Source organism: Symphalangus syndactylus, chromosome 6 (assembly GCF_028878055.3).
Source record: "Symphalangus syndactylus isolate Jambi chromosome 6, NHGRI_mSymSyn1-v2.1_pri, whole genome shotgun sequence".
Classification (NCBI taxonomy): Eukaryota; Metazoa; Chordata; class Mammalia; order Primates; family Hylobatidae; genus Symphalangus; species Symphalangus syndactylus.
This window is the reverse complement of record NC_072428.2, coordinates 50,984,350-51,005,868: the sequence shown is the minus strand read 5'-3', so window position 1 is coordinate 51,005,868 and position 21,519 is coordinate 50,984,350. Positions and strand designations below refer to the sequence as shown.

Here is a 21,519-nt window from a genome sequence, read left to right as displayed (position 1 = left end):
TTGGCTTTATATTTTGACATTAATTGAAGCTTAGAATCTTATTGGAAAGACCAACAAAGATCTCAGAAATCATGAGCAAAAAAATAAGATTTCTATGAAATAATGGAATCCTTCATGGAAAGAGCAGGCTATTGTTGATACACACTCAACTCATCTTCTTATCTCCAAATCAATTTCATAAAACATGTGACAAGCTAGCTACTTCAAAATGTAAATAAGAGTAAATTAAAATAGTAATTCTAGCCTATATCTTGGATATCTATGAAGTTTTGTTTTGTTTTGTTTTTGTTTTTAATGAAAAGTGACATGTACCACAAATCTGCTTTCTTGGGTACCACTAACACCTCCTTCTTTCCCCTGTGCAGTAAAAAATGCCGGAGTCTCTGTGCACTTAACTAACCATTTTCCCGCCCCGATAAAGATCTTTCTCCATCATATCATCCTCCTTGGAATACTGGAATTCTCCCATAACATCTACATTAATTTTACAAGCCCCTATACATTTCTTAAGGAAGCTCTTAGTTCTTCCTATGTTTCTCTCCATCCCTCAGCCCATGAACACTTTTTCCTTTAACACAAGAGTAAAAGATGGAGAAGATAAAATTGCAGTTTTTGATTACTGAAGAAAATGTACTTTATTAAACAGAAGGCTTTCTCTCAAGGCCAAGCCCAGTCCCCATGTGCAGAAGGAGGGTGTCAGGGTCACAGGAACAAACTGGAAGAGAACTCAGTGGTACTTATGGGCCAGGGCAATGGCGACAGCAGACACCAGCTTCTGCCAGGCAGCCTGCACTTCAGGAGTGAACTCCTTGCCAAAGTGAGTAGCCAGAATAATCACCATCACGTTACCCAGGAGCTGTTAGGCAAAAGACAAAATAACACATAGGCATGTTGAGTAGAAGTTTCCGAAAACAACTTGATGAAAAAACAAACAAACAAACAATAACGGCTTTATACCTACATTCCTTGACAACCCTGACCTCAAACTGTTCCAAGGTTTGTGCCTACCCAAAAAGTTCAGATGAGCTTAGGTTCAATTTTATTTTATGAGCCCTACATTCAACATTCTACCTACCTACATCCTCACCCCCCTCCCCATTTTACCAGTATTATTGGGCTCCCTCTCTCCCTGTTTTTCTTTAATCAGTTGTCTAATTTCTGTAAATGTAGAATGTGAGTGCTGCAAGAGTTCTCAGCGGGAGTTTAAAATCCATAACAAATTCAGAAACAAGCCTTCACTTGGTCACAATACTGATGGAAAATTTAACATATTTTAGAAAATGTGTCTTATTTTTCTTTGAGAAAATCTTTTAGTTTTTTTTTTTTTTTTTTTTTTTTTGCAAAAATCGCTTTCTAAACCTCAATTATCATGACCCACATAAAATAAGGCATTTCTATTTCCTTGAAATGGACTTTCATCTACCAAAAGCCAAATTTCATTCTTCTTTCACAAGTCTACAATTCTATAACACAATTCTCCAGGATAAACACATCAAGTTCTGGCAAGATTTCCTGAAAAGTTAAGCCAATTCAGGCTGTTAGTAGTCCCTTACTGTCACTAGTTCTGAATCAAGTTAGTTTTGGTTATGCTCACTAGAAGTCTGCTGTTCTAACAACAAGCTCGACTCATGATTTCTGAGATCTTTGTTGGTCTTTCCAATAAGATTCTAAGCTTCAATTAATGTCAAAATATAAAGCCAAAAAATCACATCACCCGCGCCTGAACTCACCTTGAAGTTCTCAGGATCCACATGCAGCTTGTCACAGTGCAGCTCACTCAGCTTAGCAAAGGTGGTCTTGAGGTTGTCCATGTTTTTAATGGCATCTCCAAAGGAAGTCAGCACCTTCTTGCCATGGGCCTTGACCTTGGGGTTGCCCAGGATGGCAGAGGGAGACGACAGGTTTCCAAAGCTGTCAAAAAATCTCTGGGTCCAGGGGTAAACAACGAGGAGCCTATAAAATGACACCATATCAGATACAAAATTAGAGATGCAAAAAATCTTGAGGACTTTCCCAATCAACTTGCTAGGGTAATATTCACCCTGCATTCCCATGCATTGAGAACCAATGCTTACCTGCCCAAGGCTTCACCTCCAGCCTCTTCCACATTCATCTTGTTCCACAGGCTAGTGACGGCAGCCTTCTCCTCAGCAGTAAAATGCACCATGATGCCAGACCTGAGAGCTTGCTGGTGATTGCAGCTGTGTCGGAAGCAGATATGTGCTGCTGCCTCTCTGTGTGGCCTTTTATTCTTTACTGCCGATGTTCTGGCCCCCTGTTCTCCGTGGTACTTAAAAGTCATTGGTCAAGGCCGACCTGTGTCCCTCAGGGGTGGAGTCAGGTCCGGAGAGGGTCAGCAGTGATGGATGGACACTAAGTTTGTGATAATGTGTGCTGGATCCTGAGGCCCTTTTTTGTTGGCTCCTCATCTATCTGCAACACAGATTTCCATTTGTCCTTTTTTACCCTCTTCATCATCTTCCAAAATGATATCCATCCCTCCCATTCTCCTTTTCCAAGAAAGCCTCATATAGAGGAGCAAATCTCAAAATAGGAAAAAAAGTTTCAGCCAAAACGCATTTAATGTTTGCCTTAAAGGTGGTGACAGTGACAAAAACGGGGCCAAGAAAAAGAAAATAAAGCTGTTAAAACAGAATCTCACCCTGTTCTAGCTCTCTTAAGGAGTGCATTGTAATCAAAACTTCTGTACCTTAGCTTCTCTAGGGAGACAAAAACCATACATAGTTCCTTCTAGAAACAGAACAGAATAGCAAGTAGTCCACAGCAGGACTAAAGCCTTAATCCCAAAGTACAATACTTGGGGTGATTCCCTAGAGAGGACAGACAGAAAGGATTACATCCAGTGCTTCCAGGAAATCCTCTCTTCATTTCTCTATGACCACAGGGGACATTGGCTACTTTGTGAGTATTGCCTGGGGCTCTCTTCTTGCTTGCCTGTCTGTCCTGCTTATACTTCTCACTGGGAAGGGAGCTGAGAAGCCTAAAATCCTAAAATTATTTAAAGCCAGAATTTGTCATCAAACAGAGAAAAAAGTGAATCGATATATTAATTAGGATAGGAGTCAGGGTATATTATTCCTCTAGTGTCCTTTTTTTTTCTTTTATGTCCCCACTGTGATGACTTGCTAGCTCTTTACCTGGTAGAGCTGAAACTGGAAGTTGGGATTTACAGTGTATTCAATTCGATCCATGTGCCTGAAGAATATTGCCTATGCTATATCACTTAATCTGCCCTTATAATACCATTGTCATTATCCTCATATTTTAGAGTCAAGGAATAAAGTCACAGAAGTTATTTAACTATCAATGTGACAGAAGTAATGATTGGGGGAATAATAGCAGAGCTCCACAAATTCCAGCATTGTTAATTCTATAAAAGTCCCTTACATCACCATAATCTCATTGTCCCAGCCCAGTTCCTCCTTCTGGCTTGTTCTACATCCATTTCTTTTTTCTTTTTTCTTTTTCTTTTTTTTTTGAGACGGAGTCTCACCCTGTTGCCAGACTGGAGTGCAATGGCACGATCTCAGCTCACTGCAACCTTCGCCTCCTGAGTTCAAATGATTCTCCTGCCTCAGGCTCCCGAGTAGCTGGGACTACAGGCGCCTGCCACCACGCCCAGCTAATTTTTGTATTTTTAGTAGAGATGGGATTTCACCATGTTGGCCAAGAAGGTCTCGATCTCTTGACCTTGTGATCTGCCCACCTCTGCCTCCCTCTCCATCCATTTCTATCATTTCTTTCTCCTATGGCTCCCCTTGCCCCACCAGATCTGGGAATTTCTGTTCCTACAATTTCCTGCATTTTCAGGCCCTAGAGGTTCTTCATCTTTTTCACTTAGCAATATGGCTTCTGTCTCCCAAGTCAAGTGCCTTTGGGGATTCCATATACCAAGTTTACTAAGAGCATTTCTCTCTTCTATAACCTGACCTTGTTATTTATTATGTTTTCTTATGTTTGTGATAAAAAAAAAAAAAAACACTTGTGGCAAGTAAGAATGTCTCCCTTGCTTTTCTCCCATGATTCCAGAAGTCTTCACCTGACTTAATGACTGCCCAAATTGAATTTCTACTCCATTTTCTTTTAGCTGTTAACCAAGGGTATCTTTCCGGGCATGTATTCTAACCATTGGCTAACACAGACAAAACCAGGAATTTCTAAACTTTTTTTGTGTCACAGGCTAGTTTGGCAGACTGTAAGTGCTAAAAAATACGTTTATATTGCATAAAATAATATACATAGGATTGCTAAGTTTAATTACACTGAAATATCATTATCAAACATCAAACATTACATTTGTGGTATAGTATTTATTATATTTGCTTCTTTATGAAAGCATTAGATCTAGGATTGGGTCTACAGCTACCTTAAGATCCAAGTAGTGATGAAGATAAATGTGAATTGAAAATATCTGCAATGGGCCGGGCGTGGTAGCTCACACCTATAATCCCAGCAATTCAGGAGGCCAAGGTGGGCAGATCATCTGAGGTCAGGAGTTCAAGACCAGACTGGCCAACATGGCAAAACCCCGTCTCTACTAAAAATATAAAAATTAGACTGGCATAGTGGCAGGTGCCTGCAATCCCAGCTACTCAGGAGGCCAAGGCGGGAGAATCGCTTGAATGCAGGAAGGGGAGGTTGCAGTGAGCCAAAATCATGCCACTGCACTCCATCCTGGGCAATAAGAGCGAAACTCCATCTCAAACAAAAACAAAAACAAAAACAAAAATATCTGCAATACCTATGGTGTAGTATGAAAATATCTGTGGTTTCCTTTTATAACGATGCAATAGGTACTGATGATATCATTCTAGTTTGTTCTTTGCATTCAAAGTAGAAGAAAATGCTAAATTTCAGTTACATGTAAGTAAAAATACAGATTTTTTTTCTATAAACTTCACCAGCCCCCTAGTGTTCTGTGGACCCCAGATTAAGACTTCCTGGGACAAAATATATAGCCTAGGAAGACAGGATCCTAGGTTTGGAGAGAACATATTTGATCCACTCAAGTAAAAGAACAATGACTAGACAAAAAGCATGCTTGTAGCTTGAACCAAGCTGAGCTTGGCTACTCAGAGAAGAACAGTCCTTGAGATAATACAATTTTTTTTAACCAATTAAGATACAGCTCTGGGTTTTCAGGGGGAATTTGCTACAGAACCACAGTATGAAGGCAGTGGCCCTTCCTCAGAACTTGAATGTGACGGTCAGACATTGCCAAAGTCCAAGGAATAAGGACCAGGTACCTCAAGGCCAAGAGTTTGGAGAACAGGTTTCTCCCTAAAACAAACCCTATGGGTAATCCCATCATTCTTCCCATTCAGAGTGTGGACACCAGTCTTCTCTTAGATGCAGAGTATGGGGTTGATCCTCTCCTGCTGCCTCAGAGCCAGTTGCAGGGCCCACATTTTCTTCTCTCCTTACTGCCTATGGTTCCAGACCTGGCTTGCATCCAGGGATCTGGCCCATTCCATGCTTCCTTATGGCTGAAGGTGGTAGGGAGGAGCTTCAAGAAAGGTTATAGCATTGAAAGGCCCAGGTTTGTGTCTCAGTAACAAGGCTTACAAATCCTGACTCAGAAGTCAGGTAGGCTGCAGGCAGTCTCATTATTGCTTCGATGCTTGTTGGTTCAAGATAAATTGCTTCACCTGCTCATTTTTAAGCATTTTATTTGTTTATCATATGAGATACCATGAAAAATGGATTATTGCCTTTCTTTCCTATATTAAAAGCCCAAAGTTTGGAGAGATAAGTGTTATGGCCATCCAGGATAGATCAGAAAGATTAGACAGTCAGAAAAAGTAATCAGTAAGAATATTCATTTATTGTCTATATAATTAAAATTAGTAAAATAAAATCTGTGTATGTCTTAAGACATTTAAGTATAAAGGACTTTTAGAAAGAAACACCCAAATTTGATGAAGATTAATTCCTGCCTCTTTGGGTTTGCTTTAGCATTTGTAATTTCATAAGTTCTATGCAGGATTCTAAAAACTGTAAGATGCCTAATTTAAACAAGGAAACATCCAATATTTTCTTAAATCTTTCTGGCTAATTTGTGACATATTTAACCTGAAGAGTCAAATATTGTACTGTTCTTAGATGCTATTAGTATGAAAAATTATATAAATTAGATTCTTGTTAGGTAAAGTAGGCCCTTCACTTCACTGAATGTTTTTCATGGTATTATCTAAGAAATAAATACTTTAATGAATATTCTTTACTACAAATAACTTACTTCATTTTTAATTTTAAAATAGGAAAATTATAAACAAGGCTTGTAAACCACTGATGGGAAAAGAGCTGCTTAGGATTCTAAATTAGCCAGATTTTAAATTATTCTGCTTCCATTATGCATCTAAATTTATATCCTCAGAACAGAAATAGATGTAAGCAAATGATTCTACTAGATTTTGTGTTAGATTTTACATTAGCCAGGAATGACTTAGATACCACGAGTCATAAATTCTGTGGCTGCCTTGCAGGAAGCCTGTGGCTATTTTCTAGTGTGATTGTAAAGAATGAGAGAATAGACCATAACAAGTGTTCAAACTGTTGCTTTCTTTTTTTTTTTTAACTTTTATTTTAAGTTCAGGGGTACATGTACAGGATGTGCAGGTTTGTTACATAGATAAATGAGTGTCAAGGGGGTTTGTTGTATAGATGATCTCATCATTCAGGTATTATGCTTAGTATCCATTAGTCATTTTTCCTGATCCTGTCCTCTCACCCTCCACCTTCTGATAGGCCCCAGTGTGTGTTGTTTCCCTCTATGTGTCCATGTGTTCTCGTCATTTAGCTTCTAACTGTTGCTTTCATAGTGTACCTCTGCCTCATCTCTCACAAAGTTTGCAGGTGAGTTTGAGCCAGGGCTGAGGCTCATTCTCAAGAGTAATCTCTCTCCCTGGCAACTTGGAGCACAGACATCCTATTGTGTGACTGACCTCGGAAGCCACTGTACCTAAAGTACAACTAGAGTTACTTGTGAACGTTAATTAAGCAGGAGGGATCTTTAATGGGAAAAAGGAGTAGAAAGCCAGAATCAGCCAGTTATGCCACACTTTCCTACATCATGGGCACTGAAGGTTAAAACTTGAGTCTGTCAACTTAGAAAACATATAAGTATCCCATTTTCCTTTGAAATATAGCTTTACTTTCCTGGTTTCTTTGACCTTTTGGGACCTTGAGTAAGTAAAGTTGTCTTCATTTATTTTCATGATTAAAATTCTAAGAAATTCTTGGGTTTTTTTAATTAAACTGTATTGCCTAATGTATTTATGAACTAAGAACATAGAAATAAAACAGTACTCTGAAGTAGTTCAGAATGTGCTTTCAATTTATATAAAGAGTTAATTCAAATGAGACTATTTTAAGTGCAGGGCTTTGAATCCTATGTCTAGAAATTTTGAAAAACCTCTGATTATATGCTAAGATTCCACCTCCGGTGCTAGAACTAAGAAGTCCTTGACTTGGTGATCTTTTTTAAATTCTGAAACAACAGCAACATAAAGCCAAGGACTTTTTCTTGCCTATGCATGCTATCTTCAGTACTTTGATTATTTAGTATTGAAACTATAACATAGTATGTTTCCTGAATAAAAAATGTGTATTTCTCTGGAGAAGGTTAAAACTGAGGATTGGCAAGTGAGCAAGGCTTAAATGGAAGAAGCAATGATTTCGTTAGACCACCTTCATTAACAAGATCATCCATCATGAGGAAATGTGGAAAACCAGGCCCCGTTTGTTTTGTGTCACTAAGAGTGAGGATGCTGAATGATTTTTCCCTCCCCCAGGCTTCTTTTAGCCATCGACAATTCTAGCCCCACAGCAGTTTGTTCTGAAAGTAAACTTCCGCAACCCCAAGCTTATTGAGGCTGAGGCATCCGTGAAGCAAAGAAACATCTCCTCCAAACCACTATGCTGCTAGAGCTCTTTCCTGTACTCAAGCCTCATTCAGACCCCAGTGTCACCAGTCTCCTCATATACCTATTGTTTTTTCTTCTTCTTCTTGCTGGTTTAGTCATGTTTTCTGGGAGGTTAGGGGCTTATTTTATTTTGTTTTGTTTTTTTAATCAACAGAGATGGGCAAACCCATTGTTTTTTCTTTAGACTTGGGATGGTGATAGCTGGGCAGCATCAGAAACTGTGTGTGGATATAGATAAGAGCTCAGGACTATGCTGAGCTGTGATGAGGGAGGGGCCGAGCTAAAGGCAGTGAGAGTCGGAATGCTCCTGCTATTGCCTCCTCAGTCCCCATGCTTGGTTTCTACACAAGTAGATAAATGGAAAAAGCTATAGGTTAGTGTTTGAGAGTCCTGCATGACTAGTTGCTCAGAAATGCCTGATAAATATGTTATGTGTGTATATGTATATATGTGTTATATGTGTGTGTGTGTGTGTGTTGTGTTTACAAATATGTGACCATCATCAAAACGTGAGGGCTAAAGGGACCAGATAATTTGCAAGTCCTAGGATACCAGGAAAATAAATTGCATTCCAAAAATTTAACTGAGATTAAAAAAAAAAAAAAAGTGATCCATGGACACAGGGAGGGGAACATCACACACTGGGGCCTGTCGGGGCGTGGGGGATTAGGGGAGGGATAGCATTGGGAGAAATACCTAATGTAGATGACGGGTTGATAGGTGCAGCAAACCACCATGGCACGTGTATACCTATGTAACAAAACTGTATGTTCTGCACATGTACCCCAGAATTTAAAGTATATAAAAAAAACAGTGATCATAAAAGAGGCTCAAGTTTAGCTATAAGAGACGGAATCGTTCCCAGAATTCTTAACTATAATCTTATAGGATATTCTCATGTATAAATAGAAGAATGTTTATCATTAGAGATTTGGCCAGCCAGGAAAGCACAGAAAAAAAAAAAAAAAGGAGCTCTGTAGACCTATAGTCTAGAGGTGTTTTGAACCTCACATAACACTAATGTCCAGGCCTATGCTATCCTTCCCATGAAGATGGATGAATAAGCCTTATCTGACACCTATGAAATAATGTTTACTTTAGTGGCATGATTGCATTAGGCTACCTGCTTTGGCACAGTTTTTCTTTACTTTTACCTGACTGATGAAAGGAAACAATTAATTGCTTACATAAACATGAGTGCTCCAGTTATAAATTTCAGTGTAAATAAACACCCTGGTTTCGATAGTCATCTTTTGAGCCTTTTATTTTGGTCAGAACAAGTTTTCAAGAGCAAATCTCGGCTGACAAAACAAATGAGTCCAATTCTAGAACTCGGTAATCCCATCAAGGCTCTGCCTGCTAAGGGCTAACTAGCTCTCTGCAGGCTTAGCACTTCCAGTTTCTGTGTTCATAGCAGTGGATGTGTCAGCATATATCCTTTTACTTACAGTTGTATATGTGTTTGGCTGCTCATTCATTCATTCAAAATTGTAAAATTGCTAAGAATACAGCACAAAAACAGAATAGAAGAATAAAGTTCCTGTTTTCATGGACTTGATAGTGGAAAGAGCTTGACACTAAATAAGCAAATGAAACATGTTATATGTCAATGAGGTTAGGTGCTATGGAGGAAAAAAAAACTGAAATGAAGGCCATAGTGTGATTAGGACGGGGTGAAAGGGTATCGCTACTTTAAGTAGCATGGCAGGAAAGTCCTCACTATAAAGTTAACACCTGAGAGAGTGCCCATAGATGATGAGGAACCTATTTGTATGAAAATATGATTAAATATTTAAGGCATAGGGAATGGCAAATGTAAATACCCTAAAGATGTAAGATGCTTAGAATTTTCAAGGAATATCAATAAGGCCAATGTAGGATTAGATTAGGTGAAGGGGAGAGTAAAAGATGAGATCATAGAAGTCCTAAATTATAAAATTTGGGACACTAATAATACCTACATCATAGAGTTGTAAGAAGAAATACACACACACACACACACACACATATATATATATTTATTTATATGAGAGCTATATATATGTATCTGTAATAAACACAATATATGCATGAACAATTATAGAGAATTGTAAAGATTTGGTTTTATTATAAATGATATAGGAAACTATCAGAAGACTTTGAACGAAGGTGACCATATATGACTTACATTTTGAAAAGATTAATTTGGATGCTGTATTGGGAAGAAACTGTAGTGGGGCAGTGGTAGAAGCAGGAAGATTGTTATGAGTCAACAGCTATAATTTAGGTGGTGGTGACAGTGACTTAGACCAGAGTGGTAGCATTGGAGGTGAAGGCAAGGGGTCAGCCTCTGAAAACATCCTTTAAGGAAAAACCAACAGGATTTTCTGACAGAGAATATGGAATTGGTGTGTGTGTGTGTTGCACTCATGCACACTCTAGTGCGTGCTAATTTCTGGGTGTGAGTATGTGTCAGAGTAAGGATTTTGAAGCTAGGCAAAGTGAGTCTTTGGGTTGAATTTTGTCAAGGTCTTTGTTCATCACAGTCTCTACCTCAGAATTGGCTTTAAAGTTGGAAAGCTGGATGGGTGGATAGGGAAATGAGAAACCATCTCTGGAGCTTGTCTACACATCATACCTTTAGCCAAAGTGACATCAACAAGTATTTCCTGGATGCTGACTAGAGGCTTATGAGCCAGGCCCCTCTAGCTGAAGGAAGTTCACTGTTTCTTTAAGGAGGGAAAATAGTAAGATAAGTCAGAGAACAATCAGACAGAATTCTATTCAGTCAGGGAATTTGATGGGTTTTTTGTTTGTTTGTTTGTTTGTTTTTGTTTTTCTTGAGACAGAATCTTGCTCTGGAGGCTGGAGTGCAATGGTATGATCTCTGCTGAATGCAAACTCCACCTCCCTGGTTCAAGCGATTCTCCTGCCTCAGCCTCCCGAGTAGCTGGATTACAGGCTCCCACCACCACCTCCAGCTAATTTTTATATTTTTTAGCAGAAACCAGGTTTCACTATGTTGGCTGGGCTGGTCTCGAACTCCTGACCTCAAGTGATCTGCCCACCTTGGCCTCCCAAAGTGCTGTGATTACAGGTGTGAGCCACCGCACCTCAAGGAATTTGATGTTTAGGCTGTGACCTCCACACTAGGAACGGAAGTTTAGCCACCCCCACCCCACCCTTCTTCCTGCAAGTACCCAATCACACTGCAGAGCAACACCTGCCTTCCTTAGAGGTGTGCCTCCATCCCTGATGAGTTATTCCTCCATGTGTAGAATGGAATAAGAAGGATAGAATCCAATTTAACAAGCTTTGAGTACTTCCTATAGCCTAGGCATTGTGCTGACAACTATGTTAGAGAAATAGACAAGGTATAAACTTTTCCTCAGGACCATCTACATAATTTCTAGACCCAATATAAAATGAAAATGAATAGCCCCTTTGTCAAAAATTAAGGATTTCATGTCAGGAACAGCAAGGATGTTAAACCAAGCATGGGGCCATCAAGCTATATCTGCTATTCATGCTACGAAAAAATGAAGAGTATTCTAGTTATTTAGCCACATATTTCAAGTTTAGTCTGAAATCACCCTTTAAACACTGCCACTCAACCTAAACAATGCTAGTCTTTCTGGACCCATCCATGGAATTTTTTCCCCACTGTTTTTTTTTTTTCTAATTAATTTGTGATTTAAATGGCTCATATTCCAGCCTGTGCCACAGTTATTACACATTTAACTCACTCTCTGTATTTTGTTGTCTGTATAAATACTCTTCAGGTTGATTTCCTTTCTTAATGTTTGTGTTTATGTTAGACATGCATCATGTAGCCTGTCTTCATTTCTATCACAAACATATACTTGAACCAAAAAGGAAGTTTTTACATAGCATCACTAAATCTTCTCTCTGTGCTCTTAGCGAAACCAAGTAGACTGACAAGAGGTCATTCATTCACAGCGAAACCAAGTAGACTGATAAGAGGTCAATCATTCACAAACGAATACAAAAAACAATGTCAAGTACATGTGACCTCCTGTAATGGGTCCTGGGCCTGCAAAACCCTCACAGTTGCTGACCTCAAGAAGCTCAGAGGAGACATAACATTCATCTGAAAATTTCTCGCGGGTCTGTTGAACTAATTTATCTGCCTCTCTTTAAATTTGTTCCTTTTTGTATAGTTCCTTAAGTCATGTCACATTTCTGAAACATCTTTGCCACCATGAACTCCTACAGAAGCCAGCTTCAAAGCCATTCTTCTGGAAGCCTTCTCTATCCCCTTGACCTCCTGTTTTTTCTCCCCACAAGCATTATCTCTGTCTGTCATTGCTTTTCATCCTCTTATAGTCCTTCACAGTGACCCACACAGGTGAACCCTTTTAGCTCTCCTGGAGGAATGTTTCTTTCCTCTTAGGAGCAGAGTTGCCTACATCTTCCCAATGCACCAAGACTGGCCTGAGATGTATCCTTAAGACAAGACCATCCCAGTAGCACCCACAGTCAGATCTGACCCTGTATGTGAGCATGTGTCCTCTAACAGCACAGGCCTTTTGTCACCTAGCTGTCCAGGAGTACCTTAAAATGGCAAACAAGGTTTGTCCTTTTCCTCCTTTCATGCCTTCCTCTTCCATATTCTTGTTTCATATTAATACATGTGTATAGATCCTAAAAATCTATACACATGTATTAATAAAGCCTGATTCTGCTGCTTCTAGGTATAGAGGCCACCTGCAAGAGAAATATTTGATTCACAATAACTAATCATTCTATGGCAATTGATAACAACAACAAATATATACATATATATATGTATATGTGTATATATATATATATTCAGGAAATAATATATTCTAGAATATGTCACATTCTGTCTCAGGCATCCATTTTCTTTATGATGCCATTTGAGGTGGAGTTTTAGTCAGGTGGTCAACTTCTCCTTTTTTTTGCCATCTGCCCTATAAGCATCCTGCTGGGGACCCAGATAGGAGTCATCACTCTAGGCTGAGAACATCTGGGCACACACCCTAAGCCTCAGCATGACTCATCATGATTCAGCATTGCTGTGCTGGAGCCAGAAGGTTTGCTTAGAAGGTTACACAGAACCAGAAGGTAGGGCACAGGGCATTGACCCTGACCGGGGCCTGGCCAGAACTGCTCATGCTTAGACTATGGGAGGTCACTAATGGAGACACACAGAAATGTAACAGGAACTAAGGAAAAACTGAAGCTTATTTAATCAGAGATGAGGAGGCTGGAAGGGATAGAGGGAGCTGGGCTTGTAAAAAGTAGAGTAATCATTCAGCAAATGGTTTTGAAGCACCTGCTGGATGCTAAACACTATTTTCAGTGCTTGAATCATAAATAAGAATAAAACATGTATGTTATTCTCCACAAGAGTCCAAGTAAAAAATAATAGTTAATTATAACCTGCTCTGTCACCCAGGCTGGAGTGCAGTGGCACGATCTCAGCTCACTGCAACCTCCGCCTACCGGGTTCAAGCAATTCTCCTGCCTCAGCCACCTGAATAGCTGGGATTACAGGTGCATGCCACCATGCCAGGCTAATTTTTGTGCTTTTTGTAGAGACAGGGTATCACCGTGTTGTCCAAGATGGTCTTGAACTCCTGAGCTCCAAGCAATCTACCCACCTCAGCCTCCCAAAGTGCTGGGATTACAGGTGTGAGACACCATGCCCAGATTTTCCATATTTAATAGAGGTATTTATGGGATGGAAGAAAAGAATGTTTCTCTCACTATGGATTATTTTAGAGAGTGGAGAATGGTCAAGAAGATTTTTTTAAAAATTAAGAAAACATAAGTTGGACCTTGAGAGATGAAAATTTATTTTTTTGATGGACAATACCCATTCTCTATCTCCCATCAGGGCAAGGTATAAGGAACTGCCTAACACACAGTGAGACAGAGTAACTTAGTCTTAGAGGCCCCACTGGTACCCAGACAAGGAGGCACCTTCATCACTCATCACAATCAGCTCTTTTACCTCTCTTCTAGATCAGAAATTTCTCCTCTCTTCTTTCTCTTCTCTTCTACATCAGAAATTTCATAAGTCTACTAGGGTCAGACAGATCACATAAGAAAAGAGGATGCCAGGTAAGATCTGCAATGAGTGTGAGACCATCCCTGATGAATTATGGCAATCAACACTTTAGCCAGCCATGTCGCCATGAGAGATTAGGAGGGGCCCAATGAGCCCAGAAATACCACCTACTTCTTAGATGATCTTGAGCAAGTTGCTTAACTTCTTGAAGTCTCTGAAATATAGGATGATAATATGTATTAGCTAATAGAATTATGAGGATGAGATTAGTTTACTGTGTAAAGAACTATGGACACAGTATATATCCAGTAAGTGTTTTCTGTTACAGTATTATGATAAAAATATACATGCAACTATTACAGTTTCATGCTACCTTAAAGAATAATTGGAAGTACAGTTATTCAGAGATATTTCTTGACTGTAAATGTTGGCAGCAGATTCAGCTTATTTTACAACACTATTCAGACCTCCCACAATAATTCCCTAGGAGATATTTAGACAAGAAGCCATCATGTTGTAACTTCTCATCTGTCTTTTCTCTCTTACCCTCTCATTCACCCACCTCTTTTGCTCTCTGTTCCTGTGAAAGTACCCTTCTACTTAGCCGACTTTTGACCAGTGTGCATGTCACTGGGCAATACAAGACCTCTCAGCTTTGGCTTAGAAGGAAATACAATAATGGCTAATTTTTGAGAAAGAGGAACTCTAGCCCATCACTGATGACATAGGGAGTTCTGTAGGAATGAGTTCTTCCATTATTTTTACAGATGAGAAAGACAATGTGAAGCCCAAAATGATTTTAAAGTAGTTAGCATATGGAGAAATGGCTTGCACTGGTAAAATTTGGTGAAACTTTGTTGTCAGACCCTGCAAAGGGAGATGCAGAGAATTTGCAGTTTCTTCTCATTTTTTGTATACCTATCACAGCACCACAGCACTATTCCTAGCATAGTTTAGGGCCCTCAGTTCTTGACCCTAGTTAGAATTTCACACAAACTTAAAATAGACAAATATATGTATGTTTCTGAGGCAGTGAGGTCACTACAGGATGAAGACAGAGCCAATGGGTTAGATCAGAAGAGTAAATGAACACTATAACACATAAACACTCCCTTTAACCAAAGTTGCAGCTTGCCCAAGGGGTCAAAGGGTAATTTGGGCAGGCATGGGCCTTCAGTTTTCTCAAGTGTCTGCTTATAATTTGTCATATGACAATCTCTGTAACCCAAGAAATAATCTCTTTATTCTTAACTTGTTTCGAAATTTTTCTTTACCTCTTTCTCCCTCAAACTTTCCTGAAGAGATGCAATTATGGTTGAGGAAGTATGGTCTGCAACTGTGGCTTGAACCACAACTTCCAATCACCAAAAAGTAAAAGTAAGAAGCAAGGGTCACAGGGCAGGAATATCTACTTTTAACTTCTTGCATCCACAATATCTAAGTTGGTGTTTTGCTGTGGAAAAAACACTGTCTTCAGAGGTAGCAGAACTGGGCCTACATCCTAGCCTCACTACTTGGTGGCTCTGTAAGCTTGGACAGATTATTTCATGTCTTTGATCTTCGAGTCCCCAGTTAATGAGAGCTCATGTAATGTAGACAGTAGGAGAGCTCAGACCATCTGACTTCTAATCACTAATTGTCTACTTATTAGCTTGTGCTTTCAATAAGTTGATTTACACTACAAGTACATTGGGCTTCTCATCAATAAATGAGGTAATAATCTACTTCTGAGTATTGGTGTGAGTAAAACTAAGTTAATTCATATAATAAACTTTTTTTTTTTTTGAGATGGAGTCTCACTCTGTCGCCTAGGCTGGAGTGCAGTGGTGCAATCTTAGCTCACTGCAACCTCCGCCTCATGGGTTCAAGTGATTCTCCTGCCTCAGCCTCCTGAGTAGCTGGGATTATAGATGCGTGCCATCACACCTGGCTAATTTTTTGTATTTTTTAGTAAAGAAAGGGTTTCACCATGTTGGCCAGGCTGGTCTGGGACTCCTGACCTCAGGTGATCCAATTGCCTTGGCCTCCCAAAGTGCTGGGATTACAGGCATGAGCCACCGTGCCCGGCCTCATATAATAAACTTAAATTTGATTCTAGCGTATACTAAGTACTCAAGAGGTATTACTCATCATTAGTATTAATTACAGTATGTTCAATAATACATACCTCACAGAATTACCATATGTAATGAGATTATTAAATATCATAAAATGGCACCTGACATATAGAAAGATTTCAGTAAGTATTAACTTCCTTCTCTCTTTCATTTACCTCCAGCCTAAATCTACACTATTTCCTCATGTCTCTCATGTGGTTTCTAGTCCCTTCACCATCTTGTTTCCCTCTCAACTCCTGTGCAGATTCCTAAAAATTTCTCATGTTCAGAATCTTGGGCTTCCATGTTTCCAGTGAAGTCAGATTTTTTTAGATGGCAAAGTTGCTGTTAGACAATTTCATCTGTGCCCTGCTTAGGAGCTTAATCTTTAATGAAAGCTAAGCTTTGACTTTGACTGCAGCATCTAGTTAGACGGTTCTACTGGAGGAGGGTCCCAGCCCATTGCTAAATTAACATCAGGCTCAGAGACCGGCAGTATATCTCTAACAGTGGTTAATGCTACCTTCTGGAACTTGCCTGCTGTGTTGAGACCACTGACCCATACTTAGGAAGCCCATAGCTCTGTCCTGAATTGTTAGGCCACTGGTCCAGAGAGTGTGCATCTCCTTTGATCCTCATAATAACCCTATGAGATAGACACAATCATTACTCTTACTTTATAGATGATGAGCCTGAAAACAAAGGGGTCAAGGCACTTGCCCTAGCTGGGGGGATAGGGGAGCAGTCCCATGTAGTAGTAGGATGAAAAATGCTGCTGTGCTGTGCCTCCCCCACCTTTCCCATGTCTGCCCTATACTCATGGTCTATCTCTCCTGGCTCCTGGGAGTCATGGACTCCACCCAGCACCACAAACCTGACCTAACCACCTATCTGAGCCTGCCAGCCTATAACCCATCTGGGCCCTGATAGCTGGTGGCCAGCCCTGACCCCACCCTTCCTGGAACCTCTGATAGACACATCTGGCACACCAGCTCCCAAAGTCACCATGAGGGTCTTGGGTTTGCTGAGTCAAAATTCCTTGAAATCCAAGTCCTTAGAGACTCCTGCTCCCAAATTTACAGACATAGACTTCTTCATGGCTGTCTCCTTTATCCACAGAATGATTCCTTTGCTTCATTGCCCCATCCATCTGATCCTCCTCATCAGTGCAGCACAGGGCCCATGAGCAGTAGCTGCAGAGTCTCACATAGGTCTGGCACTGCCTCTGACATGTCTGACCTTAGGCAAATGCTTGACTCTTCTGAGCTCAGTCTTGTCATGGCAAAGTAAAGACAATAATAGTGTTTATTTATGGAGTTAGTATGAGGATGGAAAACAATAGCTAAATTGATTAGACTTTAGACTATAAAAGATCTCAACAAATAGTAGTAGATTTTATCATCCATTAATCCTTCCCTCTCCTCTCTTACTCATCCCATCACGTATGCCTCTTAATTTTCCCTTACCTATAATAAGAGTGATTCCTCTTATTATATTCTTCTTATAGTGATTCTGGATATTAAAGTGGGAATGAGGGGCAGGCCACTAATGAAGAAGATGTTTCTCAAAGAAGCCATTCTCCCCACATCTATCATCTCAGCAGGGTTCAGGAAGATAAGGGAGGATCAAGGTCAAAGGTAGGAACTAAGGAAGAACATTGGGCAAGTGGATCCAGGTTGTCCAACGCTGAAAGTAGGAATCTGAGCACTAGTCTGTGGATGCTAGGAGGGTCTCCGCGTGGGTAACTCTTTCAACTAGCCAGGGCTGGACTGTGGAGAAACCATTTCCAGATAGAAGTGAGGAGATTCCAGCAGGAAACACTTAAGAGAGGATCCCTGGAAGTTCGGGGCAGGAGGCTCCCTGTCACATGAAGGAAACCTGCTCAGTGTAGGCTCTAGGTTCTTTTCTATTCTTATCCAATGAGGCTTCTGATTTTAAGCCAGGCTTCACAAAGCCCCAGATTTCTACCTGCTGGAGCCCTGAATGGGGAGGAAGCATTGTGGTTTCCATTTCATTCAGAGCTCTTTCGTACCCTGCTTCCCCGTAGTTTGTCTCAACATTTCTGTTGATAATCTGATTCATGCAACCAAGAATTATGAGAGAGCCTTCAGTCATGCCTAGGCCTGCATTTATTGTTGTGCATATGATGGGGTAGCAGACAAGAAAACGTAATAGCATAGACTTTCTCAGAGCTATATGAGTTTGGGAATTAATCAAGACCAGCCTTTTGCTTAGGGTAGAAATCCCCTATGGGGATTTATTCAGTGATGGGTTAAAAGCTTTCTATACGGTGAGGAGCTCACAGATTTTCCAAGCCCTTACTTTTGCTAGACAGCTTAATGTTTATGAAATTCTTACATACAGAAGAATCTTCTAATCCTGGGTTACATAATATAACTTGATTCCCTATTCCAGAAGATAATATTCCCGTATTCTGAAGCATTCATGCATTTGTTAAACACAAATAATAGGCATAGTGACAAGTGCCAGAAATCTAACAGTCAACCAGAGAGCCACAGTTTTCAACTTCACAAAGTTAACCATCTAACTGAAGACAGCAATCAAAACCACCACCCCTTCTCCACATGGTGTAGTCCTTCCTGATGTCAGGGATGTTATGCTCAGGTTAGGAAAGTCAGACTATCATCCCAGAGCAGGCCACAGAGGAATAAAGTGTAATTTTTTAGTCATTTAGGAAAAACAGTGGAATGCAGAGAGCAAAAAATGCTTTCTGAATGGATAACTTGGCCTGGGAGGCCTTTGGAAGCAGAGACTGGAGCTTAAATTTAAACATCTTTGTATCCCCAGCATCCAGCATACAGACTGCCAAGAAGTACATGTCAATAAATATTTATTGGATAGCGAGCAAAGAGATACTTAGGACCAAATCTCAATTCTACTATTTGCTAGTAGTTTATGTTTGTGTGTGTGAGAGAGAGTGTATGCTTGAGCAAGTTGAGAGGTAGTTTTTTTAACTGTAGTAAAATGAGGATAATAATAGTATCTACCTGAAAGAATCTAAGAGTATTAAATATGATAAATTATGCAAAGCACTAATTACAGTCTCTGATAGCCTTCAATAAATGTCAGTTATTTTTATTATTACTGCTAAAGATGAATGGGCATAAAGTACAGAACACTAATTTTCACCTGCAGCAAGAATGATTGCAGTCAAACAAAAAATACTAGCAAACATTTCTAGAGTAGTTAGCATTTATAAGGCACTGCTTTAAACTCTTTGCATGTATTAACTCACTCGGGCCGCAGAACAATCTTATGAGCCTGTTAAAACTCCTGTAATCATGCTTATAATCCCAGTACTTTGGAAGGCTGAGGTGGGCAGACTGCTTGAGCTCAGGAGTCTGAGACCAGCCTGTGTAACATGTGAAACCCCATCTCTACCAAAAATACAAAAAATTAGCCAGGTATGGTGGTGTGTACCTGTGGTTCCAGCTACTCAGGATGTTGAAGTGGGAGAACCGCTTGAGCCTGGGAGGTGGAAGTTGCAGTGAGCCGAGATTTTGCCACTGCACTCCAATTTGGGTGACAGAGTGAGACCCTTTCTCAAAAACAAACAAACAAAAAACCCTCCATTTTACAGATGAAGAAACTGAGTCATACAACTACTGAGAGAAACTGAGTCACCACTCAGGTGGTCTGGCTCCAGCATCTGTACTCTTAATCTCTGCTCTATACTGCCCAAGACTTTTAGAAAGCCAAGGGTTGAATCACTGAAATGAGTTATTGGGATGGCTGTGTGGGAAGGGTGCTAAGTTCTTTCCTAAAGGTATGTGAGAATACAAAGGAAAGAAGCATCCTCTTTTTTACACACGTGAACTAGTGCATGCACATCTGATACTCAGTGGGCCTGGTTGAAGATGAGAATTTTATTGCTGAATGAGAGCCTCTGGGGACATCTTGCCAGTCAAGGAGTCTCAGGTTCAATTTCCTTCTCAGTCTTGGAGTTACAGGAGCTCATGCATTTAATCAACAGAAATTTTGTATTGAAATGAGAGCCATTGGAAATCATTTACTCCAGACTCCTACTTATAAAAAGGGAAACTGAGGCTCAGAGAAGGGTGGGGGCTTTCTCAGTATGAGGTAATTTGTCATGGAAATGATCAGGCTTGGATTCAAAGCTCCTGACTTTTTGTCTAGTGTATGTGCAGTGAGCCCCTTTTCCTCTAACTGAGAGAAGGGAAAAAATGGAACCTAAAATATTCTACATAGTTTCCATGTCACAGCCAGGGCTAGGTAGTCTCCTGTTATTTCTTTTAAAATAAATATATCATTTAAATGCATAAATAAGCAAACCCTGCTCGGGGATGAGAGGGAGAGTCTCTGGAGTCCACCCCTTCTCAGCCCTGGCTCTGCTGATAGTGCTATCAAAGCCCTGACAGAGCCCTGCCCATTGCTGGGCCTTGCAGTGAGTCAGCCTAGTACAGGGGCAGGGCAAGCCATCTCATAGCTGTTGAGTGGGAGAGAGAAAAGGGCTCATCGTCTATAAACTCAGGTCATGACTATTCTTATTATCGCACTAAGAAAAATAATAATATGAGATATCTACATATACCCTGCATCCCCTGTTGTGTACTGGGGCCCCCAAGAGCTCTCTAAAGTGATGGCAAAGTCATTGCATTAGATGCCGTCCCATCTATTGTAAACCCGCATTTGTCTCCACACACCAGTCATGGACAATAACCCTCCTCTCAGGTCCACGTGCTTGTCTTTATATAATACTCAAGGAATTTCGGAAAATGTATTCTTTCAAGCTTGTTCTGTTGTTCCTGTTTCAATGGCTTAGTAGAAAAAGTACATACTTGTTTTCCCATAAATTGACAATAGACAATTTCACATCAATGTCTATATGGGTCGTTGTGTTTGTTGTGTTTGCGTAAATTCATAGTAACTTTATATTGTTACTACTCTAAGAAAGTTACAATATGGTGAATAAAAGAGAAAGCTATTACAAGTCCAGAAAATAAAAGTTATCCTCTTGAGGCCTTAGCTTTCTAGGAATAGTATCAATATTACAAAATTAATCTAACAATTATGAACAGCAATGAGATAATGTGTACAAAGTACCCAGACCTACATGGTAGAGCATCAAGGAAGTGCATTGCAGTTTGTTTTTGTGTTTTGCTTTGTGAGACAAGGTTTCACTCTGCCATCCAGGCTGGAGTGCAGTGGCAAGATCATGTCTCACTGCAGCCTTGACCTCCTGAGCTCAAGCGATCCTCCCAATTCAGCCTCCTGAGTAGCTGGGACTACAGGTGTGCATCATCATGCCTGGCTAATTTTTTTTTTTAAGTAGAGGCGAGGTCTTGCTATGTTGTCCAGGATGATATGAAACTCCTGAGCCCAAGCAGTGCTCCCACCTCTACCTCTCAAGTGCTGGAATTACAGACATGAGCCACCACTCCTGGCTTGCAGACTATTT

The 21,519-nt window shown here is 40.2% G+C and overlaps 1 protein-coding gene across 12 annotated transcripts in view; it reads right to left on the bottom strand.

Moving 5' to 3' along the window:
- Positions 1-609: 609 nt before the first annotated feature.
- Positions 610-21,519, bottom strand: part of HBE1 (hemoglobin subunit epsilon 1) — a 208,008-nt gene continuing 187,098 nt past the window's right edge. For 3 of the 12 annotated variants that reach the window (XM_063641227.1, XM_063641222.1, XM_063641232.1), the window contains 5 exons: positions 14,155-14,197; positions 12,501-12,653; positions 2,076-2,433; positions 1,731-1,953; positions 610-856 (listed from right to left, as the gene is read on the bottom strand). In XM_063641227.1, coding sequence (XP_063497297.1) covers positions 728-856; positions 1,731-1,953; positions 2,076-2,302 — 579 coding nt within the window. In that variant the 5' untranslated portion in view covers positions 2,303-2,433; positions 12,501-12,653; positions 14,155-14,197 and the 3' untranslated portion in view covers positions 610-727. Of the gene's footprint in view, positions 857-1,730; positions 1,954-2,075; positions 2,434-10,563; positions 10,655-12,500; positions 12,654-13,926; positions 14,198-21,519 lie in introns of all 12 variants that reach the window. The other 9 variants (XM_063641228.1, XM_063641231.1, XM_055282705.2 and 6 more) reach the window with 7 other exon arrangements.